The 26,324-nt window shown below is 41.7% G+C and overlaps 1 protein-coding gene across 21 annotated transcripts in view; it reads left to right on the forward strand.

Annotated features, from left to right (window-relative positions):
* Positions 1 to 26,324, forward strand: part of LOC129474160 (putative serine/threonine-protein phosphatase 4 regulatory subunit 1-like) — an 86,508-nt gene that overhangs the window by 13,829 nt on the left and 46,355 nt on the right. For 16 of the 21 annotated variants that reach the window (XR_008654465.2, XR_008654466.2, XR_010119341.1 and 13 more), the window contains exon 3: positions 16,636 to 16,768. The exons of 4 other annotated variants lie outside the window; for them this stretch is intronic. Coding sequence is in view for 13 of the 17 variants with exons in the window: in XM_063633433.1 (XP_063489503.1) it covers positions 16,636 to 16,768 (133 nt within the window). In the remaining 4 variants the exon portion in view is untranslated. Of the gene's footprint in view, positions 1 to 16,635; positions 16,879 to 26,324 lie in introns of those variants that run through there. One more of the 21 variants, XM_063633429.1, reaches the window with a different exon arrangement.

A 26,324-nucleotide genomic window follows, 5' to 3' on the forward strand; every position in this document is an offset into this window, starting at 1 on the left:
GTGAGCCAAGATTGTGCCACTGCACTCCAGCCTGGGCAACAGAGCAAGACTCTGTCTCAAAAGAAAGAAAAAAAAGGAAGACAGGGCAGGGGTAGGAGGGGAAGGCTTCTGAGGGGAGGTGGCGTTTGAGTTGGGGCAGGTGGAGGAAGGCAATGGGCATTTGGGCGGTGTGTACAAAGGCAGAGTGTTGCATGATCCTGGTCTGCTTGGGACCTGGTGAGAAAGAAGGGTGGAGGCTTGGGAACAAGGGCTGTGTGTGATGGAGGGAGTGGGAGAGGCTGGGAGATAGCATTGGGGGCTGTTAGTGAAGAATCTGCTTTACCAGCCCAGGGTTTAGGCTTAACCTGGGAGGCAGTAGGGCGTCCCTAAGCATTATGGTCGGGTTTCTGTCTTAGGAATGCAACCCAAGCAGTGGTACAAACACTGCCGCTTACTTAGGACTAAGAGCATGTCAAGCTCTGCTGTGACACGTTATTGTTGTAACAAAAGTCCACGGGCCGGGTGTTTTTAATCCCATTTTATTATTGCAAGGCACAGAAAGGCTAAGTAACTTGCCCAAAGTAACACAGCTAGTAAGTGACAGGGGTGGAATTTAAACCAGGAAGTCAGGCTGCAGAATTTATCTTTTTTTTTTTTTTTTTTGAGACGGACTCTCGCTCTGTCGCCCAGGCTGGAGTGCAGTGGTGCAATCTCGGCTCACTGCAAGCTCCACCTCCCGGGTTCACGCTATTCTCCTGCCTCAGCCTCTCCGAGTAGCTGGGACTACAGGCGCCCGCCACCACGCCCGGCTAATTTTTTGTATTTTTTAGTAGAGACGGGGTTTCACCGTGGTCTCGATCTCATGACCTCGTGATCCGCCCGCCTCGGCCTCCCAAAGTGCTGGGATTACAAGCGTGAGCCACTGCGCCCGGCCCAGAATTTATCTTAACCACTATCCTTTGGATGACTCGTCATTCACTGTTATATTCATTCATTCATTCATTCATTCAACTGATATTTATTAAGGGCCTATTAAGTCTCAGGCACTATGTTAGGCATTGTGGACACAGAAGTGAATAAAATGAACCCAGTTTTTGCTCTTATGAAGCTTTCAGTCCAGCAGCAGAAACAAGACACTAAAGAGGTAAGCAGAAGGATGTATAGCAGGTGAGTGTGACTGAAGGTGCCAGCACAGTGTGGTTGCATGCATACAGGTGCTGCTAATGTCAAGTGGCCAGAGAAGGCATCTCTGGAGCCCTGAGAGGTGCTTCTGAGTTGAGATTTGAGTAACAAGCTGGAGAGACTCGCATGAAGAGCCAGAGAAAGCCTCCTGCATACAGCCTTGTCAAGGACTAGCAGGAAGGCCTGTGTGTCTGGAACAGTGAATAACAGACACAGGAGGTGAGAGGAAGAGGTGGGGGCCAGGCCATGCATAGCCCTTAAGTCCATTGTAAGGTAAAGTGTTGGCCTTTTATCCATGGAGTCATGGGAGCCACTGGAGAATCTGAACCAGGGAGTGACTAGAGCTGCTCTGTGCTTTAAAGAAAGGAAAGACTGGTGGAGGAAAAGCTGGGGTGGGATGCCCAGTGTGTTCCTGCAGCTCAGGTGAGGGGAGTGGGGTCTCAATCAAGGAGATGAGCCTGGGAGTGGGGAATAGGGTTGACAGATAGTTCCGGTGGTGAGGGAAGGGTCAACTCAGAGACAGGGTCTCGTGGAGAACTTTTCTGACACTTCCATTCCCTTCCACCCAGACTGGGCTAGGCGCTCCTTCTTTGTGTTTCCTGAGCCCCGTATTTTCCTGTGGCAGCATTTGCTAATTTACTAATAGCATTGACCGTTAGAATGGGTCTTGTCCTTCGTTGGGTCCCTGTGGTCTAACATAGTGAATGGCACTGGACAGCACATGAGAAGCAGTGACACAGATCCTGGTGGCATTGTTGAGGATACCAGAAAGCCCCCTTGTAGGGTTCTGGAGCACAGTTAGGACTGGAGAGGAGACATGAAAGTCATTAGTGGTGAGTGGTAGCTGGAGCAGGATGAGAGGGAGCAGGATGAGAGGGAATGTTGGAGAAGAAGGTGAAGGGGTACTCTCTGGGCAGCAGAGCCTTCTAGAAATTAGCCATGGAGGTAAGAAACCAGGAGACCCTTGGAGCCAGGGTTTTGATTGGATAATCATTTATTTATGTCACTTGCCCCGGAAGGGTCAGGTGAGATGAGGATTGAAGACAGGCCATGGAGTTTGGCAGTTAGGGGGTCTTCACTCACCTCAGTGAGTACTTCAGCACAGCCAAGAAGCGGAAGCTAGATTGGAGTTAATTGGGAAGGTTTTGGAAGTTGAGGCAGTGTGGTCTGGAATCCAGTAGCTTAGTGGTCAAAGTGTCCCGTGCCTGGTAGCCAAGGTGAGGAGTGCAGCAGGCTGTGGCTAGGCACTGGGCACTTTGAGGAATGGTCACTGCGTTTGGGGCTCACAGCCCAGCAGGAGAAAGCACAGCCTTTCAAGGAGCAGCTAGAGGGCTTCAAGGGGCTTTTCGTCAGGGATGGAAGATTCCAGCACAGATTTGCATGATTTATATGTACTCTGAAAACCTTAAAAAAAGAATTTGAATAACCCACCAATTCTCCTGGTTATATGCCCAACAAAACATAGACATATATTCTCAAAAAACATGTTCATAGTCGCATGATTCTCTTTTTTTTTTTTTGAGATGGAGTCTCGCTCTGTCGTTAGGCTGGAGTGCAGTGGCGTGATCTTGGCTCACTGCAACCTCTGCCTCCTGGGTTTAAGCGATTCTCCTGCCTCAGCCTCCCGAGTAGCTGGGACTACAGGCGTGCGCCACCAGGTCCAACTAATTTTTGTACTTTTAGTACAGTCGGGGTTTCACCATGTTGGCCAGGATGGTCTCGATCTCTTGACCTCATGATCTGCCTGCCTCGGCCTCCCAAAGTGCTGGGATTTCAGGCGTGAGCCACCATGCCCGGCCAGTTGCATGATTCTTAAGAGTCGGAAACTGCAATCTACTCAAATATTTATCATGACTACAAAGAATTATAAATTCTGGTATGTTCACACAATGGAAAACCATGCAGCTGTAAGAATGAATGATCTATGGCTCTAATCAGTAATATGGATAATTTCACAAACATCTGAAAAGCCAGACACAAAAGGGTACACACTACATGGTTCTATTTGTACAAACTATAAAACCATGCAAAGCGAATCTAGGCTGTTAGAAGGTGGGAGAGTTGTTACCCATTGCAGGAGGTGGTAAGTGGAAGGAAGCAAGAGGTGGTTTTGGAGATGCTGGTAAAGTTATCTTGCTTGGTCTGAGTGCATTGCTTGATTGTTTTAACTATTTTGAACAGTATGAAAATAGAGGACCCTATACCCCAACACTCATCCCAAAGATTTTGACTGTCTTCTGTAACCATTTTTTTCTTTTGCATCTACCTCAAGTCTGACTAGAGAACTCATTGCATTTGTAAGTAATATTGTTCCATTCATTCATTCATTAACGCCATGTAGACTTTACCACCCTCATCTTCTCTAACTCCCTCCCTCAAGTGGGCGAGTTGGCAGGAGAATGGAGATGGGTAACATTAAAATGGAGCATATGAACTGCTTTGAGCTGCAGAGTTCTTTCCTATCAGGTAACCTGTTTCCCATTGACTTTCAACTTAAAAGTCAGAGTCGGCGGGCGTGGTGGCTCACGGCTGTAATTCCAGCACTTTGGGAGGCCAAGGCAGGTGGATCACCTGAGGTCAGGAGTTCGTGACCAGCCTGGCCAATATGGTTAAACCCTGTCACTACTAAAATTACAAAAAGAAAAAAAAAAAAAATTACCCGGGCATGCTGGCGCACACCTGTAATCCCAGGTACTCAGGAGGCTGAGGCATCAGAGTCGCTTGAACCTGGGAGCCGGAGGTTGCAGTGAGCCGAGATCACGCCATTGCACTCCAGCCTGGGCAACAAGAGCGAAACTCCATCTCAAAATAAAAGTAAATAAAAGAGTCATAAATAATGATGGGTTTTGGAAGCCATAATTAAAGCCACAAATCAAAGAGGAATTTCCATGTCTGCATGGCATAGAAAGGATGGCTGCTCATGAATTAGGCTGGTCTTTCCAGCCAGCCCATGGCATAGTGTGCTAGTAATAACCATCAGTAGCCCTCAAAGATTTGCAATATAAAACATTATGCATTGGATGGATCTGTTCATATGAGAGCTAATAAATCAGTGTGGGTCTTGTTAGAGAATGACGTTTATATAGAGAAAGTTTGCTTGCGCAACTTGCCATTTGAATTTAGTTAACAAGGACCTGAGGTGTGTGGGGGGGTCACTTCCCACCAAAAGCTGGTGAAGAATCAAGAGTGTTCTTTATCTGTTAGATGGGTCAAGCTTGTCTAGTCTTGCTATTAGAAATAGTCCCAATTCAGGAATCTGCATTAGTACTTATAAGCCTGTTAGTGAGAAGAGCAAAACTACTTTAAATAACACATTACGGGAGTGGTGTATTCTAGTTTCCCCCAAATCACCTAAGGCCTTGCAAAGATTTAGTTGTTAATTGAAGAGTGGCTAATGTGACCCTCTAAAAAATTAATTTTTATTTATATAAGTTCTGTATGAATACATTCTACATTCTAAGTACAAATTTTGCAAATAAGGCTTAAACTCCTTGACCACCATCAACCAATCTTCTAATATTTTGAGTCAAACGTGGACATAGTGGACCATGTCTATCATGTTCCCTGTTCAGTGTCCTCTAGTGGTATGTCAGAAACAGAATATTGGATTGTATGGATAATTGGTCTGGCTCAGGGTGGCATATATCATGTAGTGTTATAATGATAGGGTGACATGTTGAATGGAGAATCATAAATATTGGGAATGGCTGGAGAGCAGGCTGAGTGAAAATGCTTGCTGGGGTAGACATGCCATAACATTCTGCCTCCAGCTCGAGCTCTGCTTATGTCTAGGCCAATAAAGGGATCTCGTTGGGTATGTTTTATTGTGTTTATTTTTTTCCCCCTTTTCCACTTAAAGCTGATTATGGTGTGGCTACTGAGGGCTTGGTGGCTTTGTGTGAAATGGCTCAGTGTCCCTGAACCACTTGAAGGTGGCAGACAGTGTACCCTGCTGTGCTTGCCCCTTCATCTGGAATGTTCTTTTTCCCTTTCCCAGATTCTCACTCTCTTCCCACGTGGCAGATTTCTGTTCAACCTTCAAGGCCCAAATCACATACCACATGTGTTCTAGGGAAGCTGTCTCCCATCTCTTCACTCTCTTCCAAGTGGAGCTGCATCCCTCCTGTTTGTCTATGCTTATGTCCCATGGTGCTTGCCACCATGGCATTGCGGGTAGTGATGTACATGATGATCTTTTTTCTCGTGGGGGCTTACGGTGTCCAGGGACCACTACTCTGTTGAATTAGGTTTGCTGTTGTTGCCTGCTGTGAACCATGAGGAAGGAGGGGATGTTCAAGGTCAGTCTGCCGTCAGCATGCTTTCTGTTTCTGTATTGATCTTCCAATCCTTTTCTTTTTGGCTGTAAAATGACCTGTAAAATTTCTTTTCTATTTATTAGATTATATCTGCTATAGTCGAACCTGCAATGCACAGTCACCTAATGTTATGCTTAACATATTAATTCGTATGTGGCCTGCTTTAGGACAGATTGGTGTCTGGTGAAAAACATTGACACACAGGTGAGGACTCAGGAGTCCGTGGTGTGTTTCACTACAGCATCCTCATCTGATTTCCTTTATGCCGCAACATATGTTAAGTGATAGAGATACTGACAGGGTTTGATAACCCTTGAGTAACTAGTTAACATAGAGGAGGGTAAATCCTTTTTTCTCAATGTTGTAGTTTCCAGAAATATTTTTCTCTGGTGGGCCTTTTAGTCAGAGAAGAGTTCCTTTTTTTTTTTTTTTTTTTTTTTTAATGTAGTCACCTAACATCAGGGGCAAGGTATAATAAACCCTGTTATTTTTTGCAAAGTGGTCAGGACCTTCCTGAAGAGGAACTGATCTTGTTTTAGGTTGTGCGAGCTCAGAACCACCCTGGCCAACTTAGCAGTGGCTAGAAATGTAAATTCTAGACAATTATTATTATTATTTTTGAGACAGGGTCTCACTCTGTCTCCCAGGCTGGAGAGCAGTGGCACAATCAGCCCACTGCAGCCTCCACCTCCCAGGCTCAAGCGATCCTCCCACCTCAGCCTCCCTGATAGCTGAGGCTATCTGTAGAGGTGAGCTGTCTGTGTCTTAGCTATGAAGTGGATAGTAGAGGTAAGCTGTCTATGTCCTAGCTTTTGAAGTGGTTTGGATGGTAGAGGTGAGCTGTCTATGTCTTAGCTATTAAAGTGGATTTTTAAACTGCACATCTCCCTGGAGGGCCAGGAGCAGCCACAGCTGCTGACTGTGGTGTAACAGAGCTGCAGGGGTTTTGGGCACACGGTTCAAGGTGGCTCGTGTGTGCAGAGCCAGGGGATGGGGGCTGAGCATATGGGACGGTAGGAGAGGCCACTGACCCCTGTGAATCACCATGGCCCTTCTCCAAGCCCTTTTCCTACTGCGCATTGCTAGCTTTAAATATTAATCATTTTTGTTAAAGAGTCAGTGGTGTCCCGTGTCAACTTGTCAGTAAACCTAGAAATTTAGAAAGTGGCAGAAACATAGAAAGCAGCTGCTGCTTAAAAGCTTATTATAGTGTAGATGACAAATGAAGTCAAAACATGATCAATACTGATTTATTTCATATTTTACACTGGGCCAAGACAACTTGAAGTTATTATTAGAAACTGTTTTGTTCAGAAAGCTTTGTTTTTCTGCATCGTGCGAAGCTTTCAAGAATGGAGTTAGTAGCTATTTTGTTTTTCAAATGTAAAAAAAATACAGTGAAAACAATTTGAACTAGGAATTATTTATGTGCTACTTCATATTTCATTTCTAACTTGAATCCTTAAGATTCCTGATGTTTATGTGTGGTCTGGACTTGTTGGGTCCCAGAGTAATTGTTTGTAATATTGCCTTGTAGACCATAGCCCCTTGTTTCTATCAGCATTTGCCAGACAACATGCCAACTTAGCAATGGCTAGAAATGTTAATTCTTTTTTTTTTTTTTTTTTTTTTTTGAGAGAGTCTTGTTCTGTTGCCCAGGCTGGAGTGCAGTGGCATGGTCTTAGTTCAAGCAATTGTCCTGCCTCAGCCTCCTGAGTAGCTGGCATTACAAGCGTGTACCACCATGCCTGGCTAATTTGTATTTTTAGTAGAGATGAGGTTTCACCATGTTGGCCAGGCTGGTCTCGAACTCCTGACCTCAAGTAATCCATCTGCCTTGGCCTACTAGAGTGCTGGGATTACACGTGTGAGCCACAGCACCTGTCCTTAGAAATGTGAATTCTAGAAAATTATTATTTTTTTGAGACGGGGTCTTACCCTGTCTCCAAGGCTGGAGTGCAGTGGCCCAGTCATAGGTCACTGCAGCCTTGACCTTCCAGGCTCAGGTGATCCTCCGATCTTAGCCTCCCCGCTAGTTGAGACTACAAGTGCACACCAACATGCCCTGCTAATTTTTTCTACTTTTTGTTGAGATGGGGTCTTCTTACGTCGTCCAGGCTGGTCTCAAGCATCCTTCTACCTTGGCCTTCTAAAGTGCTGAGATTATAGGCATGAGCCACCACACTGGCCTCTAGAACATTCTTTTTGAGAGAAAGGATCATTTTATGTGCTAATCCCATTGTTAAGGGACACAGCAAACTAGCTTGGTGGATCTTTACCACTCGTGCATTCTTTTGTTCAGCAACTTTTATCGAATGCTTGAGGTGGCCTAGACATATCAATGAGTCCATCAAAGATTCTTACTCTAAGGGTAGGAGTGGGAAGAGTGGACACAGCTGACAAGCAGTAAACCCAGGAAGTAAATGTTTTGTGTGTTCAAAGGCAGAGGGTTCTCTGGAAAAACAGGAAAGTAGATCAGGATAAGGGGGCTATAGATGGGGGACTTGGAATTTTAAAATAAGGTGGTCAGGGAAGACCTTATTGAGAGGATGATGAATGAGCAAAGATTTTTAAGAGGAGAAGGAATTCTTTGTAGAGGGATCGGCCAGTGAAAAGGCCCTCTGCCGAGGGACTGAGCATCTGGGAAATAGCCACAAGGTCTGTGGCTGGAGGCAGAGAAGGAGAGAAGTGGGGGATGAGGCGAAGAAGTAAGGGGTGGGCCAGATCTTTTCCACTGACTGCACAACCCGCAGGTAACACTGCCTGGCCTGTCTTTCTCTTTTACAGTGTTTCTTAACTGGGAAGATTTTGCCTTACTTCCCCCCACCCCCAGGGGACATCTGACGATGGCTGGAGATGGTTTTGATCATCACAACCTGGGGAGGGAGTGCTCTGGCACGTAGTGGGTAGAGGTCAGGCATGTTGCTAAACTTTCTACAGTACACAGCCCGCAGAACAAGTATAATCTGGCCCGGAATGTCAATAGTGCTGAGGTTGAGGAATCCTGCTCTGTTATCTTTATATAGTTCATCAGTTGTTGATTTATTTAGTTTGTCTTTTAAGATTTAATAAAGAAAAAAAACATGAAAACGTCATGGGAAAAGGTTATTCATCATGTTACCTGGTTAGAATGCCTTCACAATTGACATTGAAGCGAATGCTGGCTATTTTCATTCACTTTGAGGAAAGGAGAGCCAAATCTTGCTTCCATGTATATTTTAGGAAGCCCTGGTGCATTGAAGGAGTAGTTAAAAAAAAAAAAAATACAGCATTCACAGGTAAATAGTAATAATCTTACTGATAATCTTACTAATCTGGACTCCAGTAGGATTTCCTAATTTTGAGGAAGTCCAGACTGTTGATCCACACCAGGGAAAATATTTGCATGTGTGGGGAAAGAAATGATTGTCAGTACTTGGAATGAAAAGTACTATTCTTTACATATGAATATGATGGTATTAGTAGGAATATTTTCCTTGGATTTTGCTAATCCAGTATTTTTTAGACATCAGTCATTTGTGTGCCACTTTTTTCTATTTTTATTTTAATAATACTACCTGGATTTTTCTTCATATCAAATAACTTATTTTATTTAGACACATTTTAGAAAACTTTCATCAGTTGCTCTAAATGAAACTTAAGCAAAATATAAAACAGAAATAAAATAACATTAAATTCTATATATATAGACACAGTGCCTGCAAAAGATTCTGAGCTGAGACCTGCTTTGTATTAAAAGGAAGATTACCAGTCTTAGGGAAGTGTTCAAGACATGGCTGAACAAAAGGAATTTCCTTGATTTAATTGGAAAATGAAGAAGGGAATAACTTTCCCACTGTGTGATTTAATGACATTCAGTGTGTCACACTTGAAGATATGCTGTCTCAAGCTGTCTGCACTCTGTGGCCAGATGACCAAGCTGTGCACTTGCATCATGGCTGGCTGGGCTCAAAGCTGTGCCTGATAGCATAGAACCAACCAGTGAAAGGATGGAGGCGGGATCTCGTTGGCTGTGATTGGCCACCAATGGCCTATTAATGCAGAACTCTCCCAGGGTGGTAGCAGCTAGACAGCCTGGTTCTTTGTTCTTTATAGGACTAAAATTGTAATTCCATTGCTTAAAACAGAAGTCCCTGTTATTTAGACTTGTTATTATTTCTGATGAATTTTAAACATCTTTCCTCTCTCTGCCCTTCCTTATATACTTAACATGAATTACCAAAATTTGTCCTACTAAATTCATTAATAAGATGATTGAATACTTTTGATTAATTCGTGTACATTATATTGACTGTGTGAATTCATTAATTTTACTTTAACAGTTACGTTTTTGACCTTTTTTTATTCGATACTGAGATACCTCATTTTGTAAGCAGAAGCAAATTAGTTAATGTCTTTGGCTGCCTTCTAACTCACATTGTGGGTACACCTACAGGTGGTTTTAGGCTAGGTGCTGCATTTCAGGTTTGGTTTTGTGAAAGCTGGATTGTCTCAGCTTTCTCAGGGGCTGATAGGCTTTCATGAATTGAATCCTGGTAATCAAAGTCTTGGGAGAGTGATTTCTATAGAAACCAGTGTTTGTTAAGTGTCTGTGCCATGTGCCAGGCATTATATGACATGGTCCCAGTGTTTAAAGGACCTCCAGGTCTAGCTCTAGAGATAGAAACAGTCTACTTAGAAGCCAGGTCTGGGCTGGGCGCGGTGGCTCACGCCTGTAATCCCAGCACTTTGGGAGGCCGAGGTGGGTGGATCACCTGAGGCTGGGAGTTCGAGACCAACCTGACCAACATGGAGAAACCCCGTCTCTACTAAAAATACAAAATTAGCCGAGCATGGTGGTGCATACCTGTAATCTCAGCTAGTCGGGAGGCTGAGGCAGGAGAATCTCTTGAAGCAGTGAGGCGGAGGTTGTGGTGAGCCAAGATCACACCGTTGCACTCAAGCCTGAGCAACAAGAGCAAAACTCCTCAAAAAAAAAAAAAAAAAAAAAAAGAGAAACCGGGTCTGGTGGTGTGTGCCTGTAGTCCTAGCTACTTGGGAGGCTGAAGCAGGAGGATCTCAGGAGTTCAAATGTAGCCTGGGCAACATAGCAAGACCCTGTCTCTACAAAAATAAACAAAAAACAGAAAGAAAGAAAGAGTCTACTTAGAGTTAATATTGTACCACTTTATGTAAAATGTTGAAGCCTGACAACTGCATAGTTCCATTTACTGCTCCTGCTTTATGTTATAGTTTAAAATATATAGAACCTCTGCATATGTTATAAATTCCACAGCACAAAGTTTTAATTTTTGCTTTAAACTATCATATGCATTTTTAAGTTAAGAAGAATAATAGTTTTTAAATATTTACCATTTCTAATGCTCTTGATTCCTTTTGAAGATACAGGTTTCCAAATGGTATAATTCCACTTCAGCCTACAGAACATCTTTTAATATTTCTTGTAGTCCACGTTGGCTGGCTGTGTAAAAAGGGTGTGTTAGAAACAAATTTTTAGCATTTTTTTTTAATCGGACAGTGTCAGATTCCTGGAGGATGTTTTCACTGGATGTCAAGTTCTAGATTGCTAGTTTTGTCTCTCAGTCCTTTAAAGATGTGGTTTCGTCTCTACTAAAAATACAAAAAAATTAGCCGGGCGTGGTGGCGGGTGCCTGTAGTCCCAGCTACTCGGGAGGCTGAGGCAGGAGAATGGCGTGAACCCCGGGAGGCAGAGCTTGCAGTGAGCCGAGATTGTGCCACTGCACTCCAGCCTGGGCAAAAGAGTGAGACTCCGTCTCAAAAAAAAAAAAAAAAAAAAAAAAAAAATGTGATTTCACTGTCTTCTGCCTCTACTGTTTCTGGTCAAGAGTCAATGGTCATTCAGGCCATGACTCCATGTGTATGATACTTGTTTTCTCTGCTGCTGTCCCGATGATCATGTTTGGTTACTAGCAGTTTGACTCTAATGTACCTAGATGCAATTTTCTATGTATTTATCCTCTTGGGATTCACTAAGATCCTTGATTCTGGAAATTTATGTCTTTCACCAAATTTGCGGAATTTTTGGTCATTATTTTGTCATCTTCGTTCTTCTATTAAGTCCACTCACTCAGTGAATTTTTAAATTTCAGATAATTGTTTTAGTTCTCAAATTTTTATCTGATGCCTTTTTATATTTATGTTTCTTTACTGAGGCTTCTTCTCATTCATGGCACATTTTCCTTTCCATCCATAAGCATTATTGTAATAGTTGCTTTAAAGTCCTTGTCTGTAATTCCAGCATTTGAGTTCTCTCAGAGTCACTCTGTTTTGATTTTTTTTTCTTTCAACTAGTTCAGGTTTTCTTGTTTTCTTCATATGTTGAGTAATTTTGGAGTATAATTTGGATATTGTGAATGTTACATGTTGTAGAACCTCTGGATTCTGCTATATGCCTCCAAAGAGTATTGATTCTTTTTATTTCTTTTGTTTTATTTTACTAGGCACTTAAATTGACTGGGGTCAGACTGTTAACTCATCACCCGTAGAGTGGTTAATATTCCAAATCTTGGTTCAATTGTTTTAGCCTTAGCTGTACTGATTGGAATTTGTCACACAAATGCTTGGTTTAGGGCTCAAGCCAGGGTTTGGGCACAGTTGAATACAGAGGCTTCCCCTGTTTGACTCTTTCCTTTCTGGGATTCCTCCTCTTTGCCCTTCCCCACACTCTGTAGTGTCTGTGGTTGCCCTGAGCTCTGGAGATACAAACATAAGCAATATTAGTAATAGAATCAGCTAATGATTTAATGATAGTAATAATTCTGACTCTGCCACTCTATGAGTAGCAATTTTCTTAACTTCTCTGAGCTGGTTTTTTGTTTTCTAATTTTTTTTGAGACAGGGTCTCACTCTGTCGTCCAGGCTGGAATGCTGTGCTGTGATCATACTTCACTGCAGCCTCGACCTCCTGGGCTCAAATGATCCTCCCTCCTCAGCCTCCTGAGTAGTTGGGACCACGGGCACATACCATCACAACCATTAAGTTTTTATATTTTTTTTAGAGGCAAAGTCTCACTTTCTACCCCAGGCCGATCCCCAACTTCTGGGCCCAAGCGATCCTCCCATCTCAGCCTCCCAGAGTGCTGGGATTACAGGCATGAGCCACTTTACCTGGTCTGTTTTTTATTTTTTTTAATGGGATTAATATGGTTTTTTATCAAGATTTAACAAACTACTGCTACTACACAGAAAGCTCTTAGCACAATTTCTGGTTTATAGAGGTAACCAAGAAGAGTAAATTATTATTCATTATTTTATGGCTTATACATAGCTTTTATTTCCTTGTTGATAGTGTAGTTTTATATAGTTAATGTGGTAGGATCATTCATATTCTCCAGTAACATCTATTCTTTGGTGGAGCTAATTGCTAAGTTCGTTAGTTGTCTGACTAAACAGTTTTTTGAAGAGTGAGTATTTTCTGTTATTTTATAACACCATGTTCTTAACCCATGAAGTACACAGTGGTCCTCAGAAGATCTTTTGAAACCCCTGATTCTGTATGAAAAGTATTGAATGTATATGACTGTAGATATCTTCAGGTTCCAAAACTGTCTGTTACCCCAAAGCTTGGGAACTACTGCTTTAAACTTAATGTTTTCAAGTCCATTCCAGCCTGGGCCTGCAGATGCTATATAACTATCTGTGGGATCGAGGCTGCCTATTCCTTCTGGACTCCGAAGTGCATTGAGCGTAGCTCGTATGCAGTGACTCTGGTCGTTGGGCTTGGCTGTGGCCCAGTGTGGGCCTGTTCATCCAAGGCAGCTATTGTACAGAGAAATGGCATATTTGATTATGTCATACATATTTTTTCTGTAACTGTATAATTCTTTATTAAAATTCTCTGAGTAGCTGTTATACAGTGTAAATTTTTAATAAGCTCATATTATTAGCCTAAAAGAATTAGTTGAGGAAAAATGTGGTTCACGTTCAAAGAAAAGTAAGTACCTAGGCACAAACTTGTCATCTCTAGATGGAACTCTTTTCCATTACTGCCTACACTGACTTTGGGTTTTCTACCTGCCTGGTAGGACTCTACTTTTTCACATCAGTGCCATCACCAACTGTCTAGTTTTCAGGGTGAGGAGTAGGAGGGGTGCATTTCCACCTCTAGAGCAGGTGCCGATTAATCTTTCTGGATCTAACTATTGAGGCTGTTATTTTGCCAAAATTAGCCTCAGGGAAGTCCTCAGCAGCCTGTTTCTTCATCTTTATTTTCCTGGGTTAGCAATGGAAAGGCTAGGTGGGGGAGTGGGAGAAGGGAGGGCTCTGCCAGGTGTGTTTCTCTTTACTGGGCACAAACTCTGCCAGGCTGTCTTTGAAATAGCAAGAGTCCTCTTGATAATTAGCTCTCAACTCCAGGTAGTTCCCTGACTGCCTTATCCTTTCAGGGATGGCCTCTTTTCTAGCAGGAATGGGAGGAGAAGATGACTGCTTAATAGAAAAAGTTGGTCATATCAGGGATTCTTAAAAAAAGACGGTTATATTTCTTTTTTTTTTTGAGACGAAGTCTTGCTCTGTCGCCCAGGCTGGAGTACAGTGGCGTGATCTTGCCTCACTGCAACCTCCGCCTCCCAGGTTCAAGCTATTCTCTGCCTCAGCTTCCCAAGTAGCTGGGATTGCAGGCATGCACCACCACGCCTGGGTAATTTTTGTATTTTAGTAGAGACGGGGTTTCACCATGTTGGCCAGGCTGGTCTTGAACTCCTGGCCTTAAGTGATCCACCCACCTCAGCCTCCCAAAGAGCTGGGATTGCAGACGTGAGCCACCGCACCTGGCCAAGATGGCTACATTTTTAAAACTTCTAATTTTAGTCAAAGAATGGATATTCGTAGGCTGACTGTGTGCTCTGAGCCAAGGCCTTGCCTTGCTTGGCACATGGACCCTTTCCCTTCATCCATAGATCACACCCGTAAGGCCTCATCTACATTTCCAGGTTCAGTGTCTTATGTGGAGTGAGAGGACTTATATGTCAGGCAATGCAAATGTAAGCCCTTGTCATTTTTTACAGTGTGTTTACAGTATTTTCCACTTGTTTTATCTACTCCTAATTTGACAGCTATATTTTAATAACTCATTTTTATTGAATCTTTCTGAAGAATTCAAACTAACGTTCAGAAATAACAGCACAGGACCTGACTGTTAGTAAGCAGGTAACTCTTGTTGGGAATAGCTGCGCATGAGCCTCCTTCTGGTTAGGGCAAACTGGGTGAGTGACCGAGGGAAAGCTGCCTAACTTCTTTAGGTATTGGTTTGCTCATCGGTAAAACAAGCAAAAGAATCTTACTTGGTTGAGTTGGTGTGGGAATTGAATCATATGTGAAAGCTACTTCCCTGTCCCTGGCCTATTATTACAGCTCAAAAAATGTGCCCATTATTTTTATTATTATCATCATCCCAACAACTCCCCTTACCACTGTTATTCCTAGAGAGTAGCCTCTTTGCTATGAGTGTTCATTGCCCTGGGATTAGTCAGTGTGTTTTATAGAGTGGATAGAAAGATTAAGTTAATTCAGTGGTTGGTGTTTTGTTGGAGACCATACTTAGTAAAATGCATAGTCTTAAAGTAAATTATGTGTTTAATAATGTTCCAGGGGCACATAGTAGGTGCTCATTAAACATATAATGAGTAAATTCACTTTAAGACTATGCATTTTACCAAGCCTGTGTGCTAGGCTTGGAGAATCCAACAGTAACTGGACATAGTTCTGCCCTCAGGAGCGTTTATTGTGTAAGGACTTCTTGCAGATAAACAGTGAACTTCATGTTGCAGGAGGCTGGCACAGGTTGTCATCACCAGAGGTACTTGAGGTGTGAGGAGAGTGGGAAGGCAAGCCATTCTAAAGAGGCTGCACCCTAGCTGAGACCTTAAGTCTAAATGAGAGAGAGTAGGTAGGGAACAGCATCTTCTGAACACTGTGGGGGATGTGAAACATGGGAGTAAGTAAAGGGAGGTGAACAATGTCAAGGTCGGCCAGATCCTGCAGGTCTTCCCATGCATGGTCCCACTTACTCCAGCATCCTGATGGCACAAGGGAGGGGTCTCATCCCATCCTCAAGATGAGAACACGGAAGTGTGGACAGGTGACATGACGAACTCTGGCCACACAGCAGTGAGTAGTAGTTGTGGGATTCATCCCATTCCAGGTGTGTTTGGCTCCAGAGCCCATGAATTCAGCTACCCACTGCACAGGAGGGAAAAGAGCAGGTTTAAAGAGGAAGAGGGGCTGGGCATGGTGTCTCATGCCTGTAATCCCAGCACTTTGGCAGGCTGAGGCAGGTGGATCACCTGAGGTCTGGAGTTCAAGACCAGCCTGGCCAACATGATGAAATCCTGTCTCTACTAAAAATACAAAAAAATTAGCTGGGTGTGATGGCACATGCCTGTAATCCCAGCTACTCGTGGAGGCTCAGGCAGGAGAATCACTTGAACGCGGGAGGCGGAGGTTGCAGTGAGCTGAGATTGGGCCACTGCACTCCAGCCTGCGCAGCAAAGTGAGACTCCATCTTAGAAAAAAAAAAAAAAAGAAGAGGAAGGATGATAATTGGCTCATTTTTGGCCAGAATGAGTTGGAGGAACTTCTTAGATACCTGTGTGGAGAGGTGTGGTTGGGTGTTGTGGGGCCACAGATATGGATGGATGGGAATGTATGTCATGGCGTCTATGAGGCTACATGAGTACGTTTAGAACAGACCGGATGTGGGGTGGACTTTCTGTCAGAGTCTTGCTAACAAGTAAGGCCAAACTGATTTGTTTTTCCTTCAACTGCTTTAACCTATTTGCACAGCCCTGTGTGGTGAGCAGAGCTTCTTCAACAGCAGGGCTTTCTTAGAGGTGAACATCTGCTCACTTGCTGAGTTCTCCAGTAGAGGATTGGTTCCTTTCACTCATGCATTAGACAGACTGCACTAAAAGAAAGGCGTCCGGCTCTTCTTTGTTACTCTGATACCTATTACTTTTCTTTTGGGGTTCTTCAACTGACCATTTCATTTTGGGTGAATTCTCAACGTTGCGATTCTTGGAGACTTCAGCTGTGAAGGTAGAACGCATGCCACAAGGCCATGTCTTTGCCCAAGTGTGACTTTTCACAGTTGATGCACACTTTTCAGTGTGGGTTCCCCCGCTCCATTCTTCCTCTTTAGATGGATTTGAAGACTATGGTACAGATTGCGACAACATGAGAGTAACGGCCTTCTTGGACATTCCAGGCCAGGATAACCTGCCTCCACTCACTCGCCTGGAGAAGTGTGCTTTCAGTGAGAACACCTTCAACCAGTAAGCCCAACCAGGCCTGTGTACGTTGACAGCTCTCTGTTGTGTGCTTTAAGCTGACACTTGGGGCCCCTTCTCTGTGACAGCTTTGAGGAGACTTCATGGATGATGAGGTAGGTTGGATACAGCTTGTCACCAGGATGCTGGGCTTCTGTCTGAATGGTACAATCGTATTAGGCTTTTTCATTATTTTTGTTACTGTTTTGCTGACCACCTGGTAAGCCAGAAAGAAAATAGTGATGAATTTCATGGTGTTTAAGTGATTAGGATTGCCAACTGTGTTTCTTTCCCATATGCAGTACTCAGAAAAGTCATGCATTCCTTAATTGAGAAGCACCAAGAAGCATCAGTTGGAAGCATTGTCTGCCCGCTTTGTATTTTGACTGCACTGTGCATCAGGGACTTTGGTGGCAATGTGTCATGCCATGCTCCATTGTCACTGTGTACGGTGTTGGCAGGGTTCGACTCCAGGCCCACCTTGGCTCAGTAGATGACCTTGATTCTTAATATCCTGAAGAAAGCAGAAACTAAGGCTTCCCTTTCCATTTATGCGCTACCCAAACTTCTGTGAATCTGAAAGCATTCTTCCCTCCTTTCTCAGCAGAAAGTCTCTCTCCTCCTGTTCTGCCCTTTGATGGGCCCTCTGTCCCTGATCCCTCTCCCCCCTCAGGTTTGCCTTCTGTCGTCTGTGTCTCCTCTTCTGTTACAGGTGCATTTTCACCCCACTTGCAACCCTGACTTGTCTTGTTCTAAACTATCCTCTGAGCTTCCCTACTTCCTTCCCCATGTAGTCCCTAGCTACACCACTTGCCAAGACTTGATGGTACTCACATAGTCTCTTTCCTTACCTTCATCAGCTCTTACTTTTAAAAATTACATTCTGGCTGGGCGCAGTGGCTCACGCCTGTAATCCCAGCACTTTGGGAGGCCGAGGCGGGCGAATCACGAGGTCAGGAGATCGAGACCATCCTGGCTAACATGGTGAAACCCTGTCTCTACTAAAAATACAAGAAATTAGCTGGGTGTGGTGGCGGGCTCCCATAGTCCCAGCTACTCGGGAGGCTGAGGCAGGAGAATGGTGTGAACCCAGGAGGCGGAGCTTGCAGTGAGCCAAGATCACGCCACTGCACTCCAGCCTGGGTGACAGAGTGAGACTCTGTCTCAAAAAAAAAAAAAAAAAAAAAAAAATTACATTCTATAAAAAAAAAAAGAAAAAGATAAAATAAAAATTATATTCTATGCCAAATATAGGCTAAGCCCTTTCATCTATTAAATCATAGAAAGCTCACAAGGATGTTATGGATGGATCCATTTAATGTTGCAGGATGAGTCCATTGTTATTCTCCTTTTATGCTAGGGAATGATGATACCCTGAATGGTGTCTTTTTTCTTTTTTGTCTTTCTAGTTTTGGCATCTAGCTACCGCCAAATAATGTAATTTAATTTTATTGTTTCTGGACTTTATATATGTGAAATCATAAAGGATACATTACTTTTATGGATTTCACATATATTAATAGTTTGAATTTGTTCTTTTTATAATAGTGTTCTTGAATATACTGACATTTATCCATCTACTATTGTTAAAGAAGAGTTTTGCTATGAACAGTCTTGTACATGTATCTGGGGGCACACAAGTATGCGTTTCTGTAGGACATGTACCCAGGAAAGAAATACTACGTGATGGTGTATGCTTATCTTCTGCTTTAGTAGATAATGCCAGTTTTCCAAAGCAGTTGTAGCAGTTTATACTCCTACCTTTGCCCTACTTTTTTTTTTTTTTGAGACAGAGTCTCGCTCCATTGCTCAGGCGGGCGATCTTGGCTCACTGCAACCTCTGCCTCCTGGGTTCAAGCAATTCTCCTGCTTCAGCCTCTCAAGTAGCCGGGACTACAGGTGTACACTACCACGCCTGGCTAAGTTTTATATTTTTACTAGAGACAGGGTTTCACCATATTGGCCAGGCTGGTCTCAAACTCCTGACTTCAGGTGATCCACCCGCCTCGGCTTCCCAAAGTGCTGGGATTACAGGTGTGAGCCACTATGCCTGGTCTTACCTTTGCCCTACATTTTATCTGCCAGTTGGTATTGTCAGATTTTTGTATTTTAGTCAGTCTGGTAGTTTGGTGGTATATATAACGATATCACTTTGTGATTTGAATTTTTATTTTCTTTACTGTGAGTTTAAACACTTTTTCATATATTTGTTGAACATCTGTATTTCTTTTTTGTGAAGTGCCTGTTCAAATCTTTGGTTGAACTGGTAGGGAGAAGATGGATTGTTTGTCTTTTTATTATCAGTTTGTAGGAGTTCTGTGTATATTCTAGATTTCAAACCTTTATTAATTATGTATGATAAACATCTTCTTTCAACTGGTGGCTTGTGTTTAAACTCTCTTTATGGTGTTCTTTTGGTGACCAGAAGCTATTCATTTTTAATTTTAATTTTAATTTTTTGTGTTTTTTTTGAGACTTTGGGTAACAAGGTAACAAGTTCTGTTACACAGCTAGAGTGCAGTGGTGTAATCATAGCTGGAGTCTCAAACTCCTTGGCTCAAGAGATCCTCCTGCTTCAGCCTCCTGAGTAGCTGCCACTACAGGAGCATGCCCAGCTACTTTATTTTGCATAGAGACAGGGTCTCACTATGTTGCCTAGGCTGGTTTCAAAGTCCTGGCCTCAACGGTGTGAGCACTGTGCCAGGCACACAAATATTCACTTTAATGTAGTTAAATTTATTGACATTTTCCTTAATAGTGCATTTGGAAGCTTTTTTCTCTATTTCTTTATATTGCTTTAAAGCCTTTATTTTTTTTTCTGTGAAATAGATATACTATATTTCTGTAATCTGCCTGAACTTAATTTTTATCATAAGAAAAATGGCTCCAGCTTCATTTTCCTAATTGTCACAATGTCATTTATCAAAAGTACGTTCTTTTCCCACTGCTCTGGAGTGCCACCTCTGTTATAGTCCAGCTTCTGTTTACAGTCTTTGGACTCTCCCCTTTTTTCCAGTGGTCCCCTTAGCCAATACTACACTGTTTTGGTTACTATAGATTTATAATGAGTCTTGATACTTGATAGAACAAGTCTTCCCATCTTGTTTTTCTTCTTTGGCATGACTTGTTATTCTTGGTACTTTGTATTCTCATGTAAATTTAAAATCCAGCTCGCCAGATTCTAACAAAATGAAACAAAACAAAACATCTATTAGGATTTTGATTGGGTTTGCATTGAGTCTATAGGTCCATTTGGAGAGTATTGCCCTTTTTACAATGTGTAGACTTCCTATCTATAAACATGGTATATCTTTTCATTTATTTAGGTTTTCTTTAGTTTCTCAGTACAGTGTGATCATTTTCTCTGCAGAGGTTTGGTGCTTTTTTTGGTTGTGTATTTTAAAGGAAATTTGAGACATCATATTTTATCCAGTTAAGGACTTAGAACAAATCTAACTGTAATATCATTATCACATTTAACAAAATTAACAACAATGCTTTCTAGTTTATCACTCTATGTCAAGTTTTCCTGACTAAAAAATACCTTTTTATGGTTGATTTATTTAAGTCATGATCCAAATAAGGTCTGTAGATTTCATTAGGTAGATGTGTCTCTTAAGTCTTTTTTTGTTTACAGGTTTTTTTCCTTTTGATCTTAAACTTTTTTTAATCTCGAATGGTTCTGTCTTTCATCTTTCTCCATATCATTTATTTGTTGAAGTGGTCATTAGCTTAGAGAATTTTCCACATTCTGTATTTGGTGGTCATTATTCTCATGGTATCATTTTCCCTGTCTTTTCTGTAAACTGAAAATTACATTTGGAGAATTTATTATATTCTGCTTCAATTTTTTTTTGAAGCAATACTTCATATGTTGTTTTGTGAAGTTCTTATTACAAGACACCAGGAAACAATGTCTAGTTGTCACACTTTTAGAGATTTCATATTGAGCAGTGGGCTCAGGTGTTTTATTCTTTCATTATAAAATTCCTCACCAGTCTTTCTTCTGATGATTTCAGGGTTCACAAATAATCATTGCTTAAATCTGTTATTTCATTCTGGGTTGGAAAATGACAATTTTTTTTTTATTGTCCGCGAGATCTGTTGTGTCCCCATTTCCATCCTGTTATTTGTTATTTGTGCCCTCTCTCTCTTTTTTTATCCCCCTAGATAATTCTTACCAGAAGGTTATGAATTTCATTAGTTATTTCAAAGACTCAGGTTTTGGCTTTGTTTCTGTTGTATGTTTGTTTTCTATAATAGTTCAATAATATCTGCTCTAATCTGTATTATTTTTTCCTTGGGGTTTTTTTTTTTTTTTTTTTTACTTCTGGGATTTAATTGCTGTTCTTTTTCTTACTTTAAGGATATTTAGCTCAGTTTTTTGTTTTTTGGCTTTTCTTTTGTAACATCTGCATTTTATATTGTACAATTTCCTCTTAAGTACTATGTTACCTCAAGTTTTGATATATAATGTTTTTGTTATTTCTCAGCACAAGTATTTTTAATGTTAATAATGATTCTCCTTTGATCATTTAGTTATTCAGAAGTGTGTTATTTCCAGATATTTGAGGATTTTGCAGATATCTTTCTGTTATTGATTCCTAGTTTAATTCGTTTGTGGTCAGAGAACATACTTTGTATTTTTTCTCTTTTAAATTTGTTGAGATTTATTTTATGGCTCCGAATATGTTCTATCTTAGTAAACTATTACATGTCTACTTGAAAAGAATGTGCATTGCAATGCACTGCAATGTTTTTTGGGTAGAGTATCTTAAAAATATCTTATAAATTAGGTTAAAGGTAATACATGCTTATCTATTTTCTGTTTACTTGTTCTGTAAATTACTAAGAGAAATGTTGTTACCTGCGTCCACAGTTGTGGATTTATCTAAGTTTCCTTTTAATTTTAGTTTTACATATTTCACGTATTTTGAAGTTTTGATGTTGGGTGCATACACATTTAGTATTGTTCTGGTTTGTTAAATAAATTGATTTCTTTCTTTTTTTTTTTTTTTTTTTTTTTTTGAGACAGTATCTTGTTCTATTCCCCAGGCTGCAACCTCTGCCTCCTGGGTTCAAGCAATTCTCATGCCTCAGCCTTTCGAGTAGCTGGGATTACAGGCACCCACCACCATGTCTGGCTAATTTACATATTTTTAGTAGAGACAGGGTTTTACCATGTTGGCCAGGCTGGTCTCGAACTCCTGACATCAGGTGATCCACCCACCTTGGCCTCCCAAAGTGCTGGGATTACAGGCGTGAGCCACCGCGCCCAGCCTGATTTATTAACACTGTATAATGTCCCTTTTTTCCCTAGCGATATTCTCCTTTTCCGAAGCTTACCGTGTCTGATATTAATATATACACTCTAGCTTTCTTTTGATTAATGTTTGTGTGGTATATTTTTGTCCATACTTTTATTTTTTACTTATCTGTCTTTAAAATGTGTTTATTATAGAAGGCATATAATTAGGTCTTGCTTTTTTATCCAGTTGTACAATCTCTGCCTCTTAATTTGAGTGTTTAAATCATTTCCATTTGATGTTACTATTGATGTGGTTTGTTTAAATCTACCATCTTGGTATTTATTTTTTATTTGTCTGACTATTCTTGTTTTCTGTTTTTCCTGCATTAAATATATCAGTTTTTTTCCACTGTTGGCTTACTCGTTATACAGTACCTCTTCTTAAACATTTTTATGGATTTTTCTAGGGATTACAGTATACTTCTTTTATTCATCACGACATATGTTCAGAATGATACCACTTTGCATGCTGTAGAGTTGGAGATGTTGCTTGAGAGCTTCACAACAGTGTTCTTCTACCTCTTCTCCTCCATCTTTCACGCTGTTATTTTGCTACACTTTACTTCTACACAATTCATACATTTCAGAATACCTTTTTACTATGTTTGCTTTATATAGCAACTATCTTAAAGCAATTACAAATAAGAAAAAGATTTTTAAATATTTGCCATCTTTTTTTTTCTTACCATTTTTGATGTTTTTTGTTTCTTTTTGTAAAATGCTTATTTCCATCCGGTATCCTTTTGCCTCAAGAACTCCCATTAACAATTTTTGTTTTGTACAAGACTGTTGTCAGTGAATTTTCTCAGCTTTTGTTTGTCTGAAAAAATGTTTCATTTCCATTCTTTCTTTAACTAGTAGACTTTATTTTTGGCAGGACTTTAGATTTACAGAAAAGTCGAGTGGGAAATACAGAAAGTTCCCGCATTCCATAGCTGCGTAGTGCGCCCCGGGTTTCCTCTAGACCTTTCCATGCTGTTCACGCTTATCTTAAAGTCCTCGTCTCATCTTTCCGACATCCAAGGTCTCTGCCTAACTTCTCATCCTCACACTCCTCATCTCTCTGGCTAGCCCCTCTGTGTTCTTCTGTGTTTCTGTCATATCCTGTGGGCACTCTCTGTGGGTCCTGTCCCTACTGGTCATCATAATTTTCTTGTTTACTTCCAGGCCCAGACTGTAAAGCTCTTAAGAGCAGGGCCTGGACCTTGCTTATCCTGGTATCCCGTCTAGAGTTGGTTGGGCTTAACACATGATTATAACTGAGTGATTGAGTTAGGGAAGGAAGGAACAAAGACACGGAGGGCTACTTCCATGGCTGGATGTCCAGGGAACATTGGTTATATTGCCACATAAAATTAAGCCATCCTCTTTTTTTTTTTTTTTTTTGAGATGTCACTCCTCTGTCACCCAGGCTGGAGTACAGTGTTGCAATCTCAGCTCACTGCAACCTCTGCCTCCCAGGTTCAAGTGATTCTCGTGCCTCAGCCTCTCGAGTAGCTGGGATTACAGCCACACATCACCATGCCCAGCTGATTTTCGTATTTTTAGTAGAGATGGGGTTTTGCCATATTGGCCAGGCTGGTCTTGGACTCCTGACCTCAAGTGATCCGCCTGCCTTGGCCTCCCCAGCCATCCTCTTTATATTAAAAAAAAAATTCACAAACGTAATACATGCCCACTGAAATATTTAACAACTTCAGGAATTTAAATAGAGTTTCCCTCCCTCCCCCACTACAACCTTGGGAAGAGCTGTGAAGTTTGGTGGGTACCCTTCTAGATTGTTTCCTAAATAAGTGTATGTATATATGAATGTGTTTATGTGTACATGTATTGCACATGTATACTTAAATGTAACTTGTATTAAGAAATGGGCTTGGCTGGGCGTGATGGCTCACGCCTGTAATCCCAGCACTTTGGGAGGCCGAGGCAGGCAGATCACAAGGTTCAGAGATTAAGACTATTCTGGCCAACATGGTGAAACCCCATCTCTACTAAAAGTACAAAAATTAGCTGAGCATGGTGGCGTGCGCTTGTAGTCCCAGCTACTCAGGAGGCTGAGGCAGGAGACTCGCTTGAACCTGGGAGGCAGAGGTTGCAGTGAGCTGAGATTGCGCCACTGCACTCCAGCCTGGGGACAGAGGGAGACTCTGTCTCAAAAAAAAAAAAAAAAAAAGAAATGGGCTCATACCATATGCAAAATTTTTCACCTTTTTTCATTTAATATATCATGGATATCTTTCTAACTTAGTACATATCTAGAGGTACTAAGACCATACAGATAGTTGCGTGGTATGCCAGGGTATAAATAGATCATAATTTATTTAAACTTCTCTCTATTCATTTGTTGTTGGCAGCTGCATGTCTTGTAATCTAGTAGCTGGCACCGTAGAGGACTTACAGTGTGCCACTCCCCAACTTTGTGCTTGCTACACATCATGTCGCTGAGTCTCCCTGCACTCTTCTGAGTCAGGCAGGGTTTGTCTCTCCAGAGGCCCGCTTTCTTCTTTCATCTTATTAACAAAGCTAACAAACAAGTGAGAAGTATTGAGGCCGAGGCTTCGGGACTCTGCTCATCCACTGTGGGCTCTCCAGGTCATTGCAAAGCAGCCAGGTTTTCCAAAATGGTGGTTCCAAAGCACCAATTTGTTTGAGTCTTTGCCTCTCTCCTGTTCTGTTGTGGAGTTGTCTCTGCCTCAGGGGTCCTCTCTTATCCCTTTCCTCGCTTTCTTTAAGAGGGCAGGTCCCTTGTGACCACTTGAGGCTGGATATAGATTTGCCTCTCTGTTCTATGGCCCTAGAAGCAGATTGGGGATCTTAGTTGCTTGATTTCCCAAGGGAAGCTGAATGAATGTGGTCTAGTGAAATGTAATTAGTGACTTTCTCTGCAGTGTCTCTTCTGACTTTCCAAAACCTCTTGGCTGCCAGATCTTGATCTTTCATCCCAAGGGTGGTATAAATCTCCCTGGATACAGGCTTGAGTTGATGGATTTCTTCCTGTAGTATACTGGGCCAAAGGACTGCCCCTTTGAATTCCGTATTTGTAGCCTTTTTTTCCTGCAAGTCAGGGTGGGTTTTCAACTTCATTGAATTCTTCTGATGCATGCATGGCCAGAAATGACATACATTGTTCCTGGATGGTGGGTTGCTCAGAGGAGTGGACAGAAGCAGTCAGGGGCCTCTTTTTACTTGATCAGAGAAAGCCTTCAGGAGCTCCAGTTCCTCTGCTTGCATGGGAGGCCTCCAGATCACCGCAGGCCACTGCTGATGGCCCTCACTTTATCCCTCATCAATGTCTGTGTTTAAAGAGCGTTTATTGAGGCATAGTTTATATGCAATAAACTTCACCCACTTTAATCATTCACTTGGATGAATTTGGTAAATGTATACAGTAATCCAATCATTGTCACAATGGAGTTCAAAAGTTTCAGTCACCTGACAAGTACCCTTATTTGCCCCTTGGCTGTCTGGCACTCCCTCCCTCCCTGACCACCATAGGGCCAGGCAACCACTGACCCTGTTTCTGATGTTTTCAAAAGATTTTGCCTTTTCTAGAATTTCATATAAATTCAGTCATATGGGATGTACTCTTACATGTCTGGCTTCTCTTCCTTAGCAAAATGCATTAGAAATTCATCCCTGTTGTTATCAATAGCTCATTCCTTTTTATTGCTGAGTGTGTACAGATACTCTGTGTTTTGTATCGCATTCACCGGTTCAGGGAACACTGGGAGTTTTCCATTTTGTGGCTGTTATGAATAATGCTTATATGAACATTTGCATTCAACTTTGCGTGGACATAGATTTTCATTTCGTATGGGTAAATGCCTAAGAGTGAAATTGCTGGATTGACTGGTAAGTGTATGTTTAGCTTTTAGAGGAACTGCCACACTGTTTTCCAAATTACCTGTACAATTTTGCATTTCTACCAATGTCTGTGGATTCCTATTTCATGTCTTTGCCAGCACTTGGTATTGTCATTATCATTTTAGTTCTTCTAGTAGCTGTAGTGTTACCTCATTGTAGCTTTTGCATTTTTGGCCTTGTGTTTTGTTTTGTCTTTAAGATTTTTATTTTGAAATAATTTTAGGTTTATAGGAGTGTTGCAGAGATAGTACTGAGAGTTCCCTTATACCTTTTGCCCAACTTCTAATGCAGTGGCTTTCAATTATGGGTAATTTTGCCCCCAAAGGATCTTATACAATGTCTAGATATATTTTTGGTTGTCACATCTCAGGGCACAGAGGGTGCTACTGG

Source organism: Symphalangus syndactylus, chromosome 24 (genome assembly GCF_028878055.3).
Source record: "Symphalangus syndactylus isolate Jambi chromosome 24, NHGRI_mSymSyn1-v2.1_pri, whole genome shotgun sequence".
In the NCBI taxonomy this organism is placed as follows: domain Eukaryota; kingdom Metazoa; phylum Chordata; class Mammalia; order Primates; family Hylobatidae; genus Symphalangus; species Symphalangus syndactylus.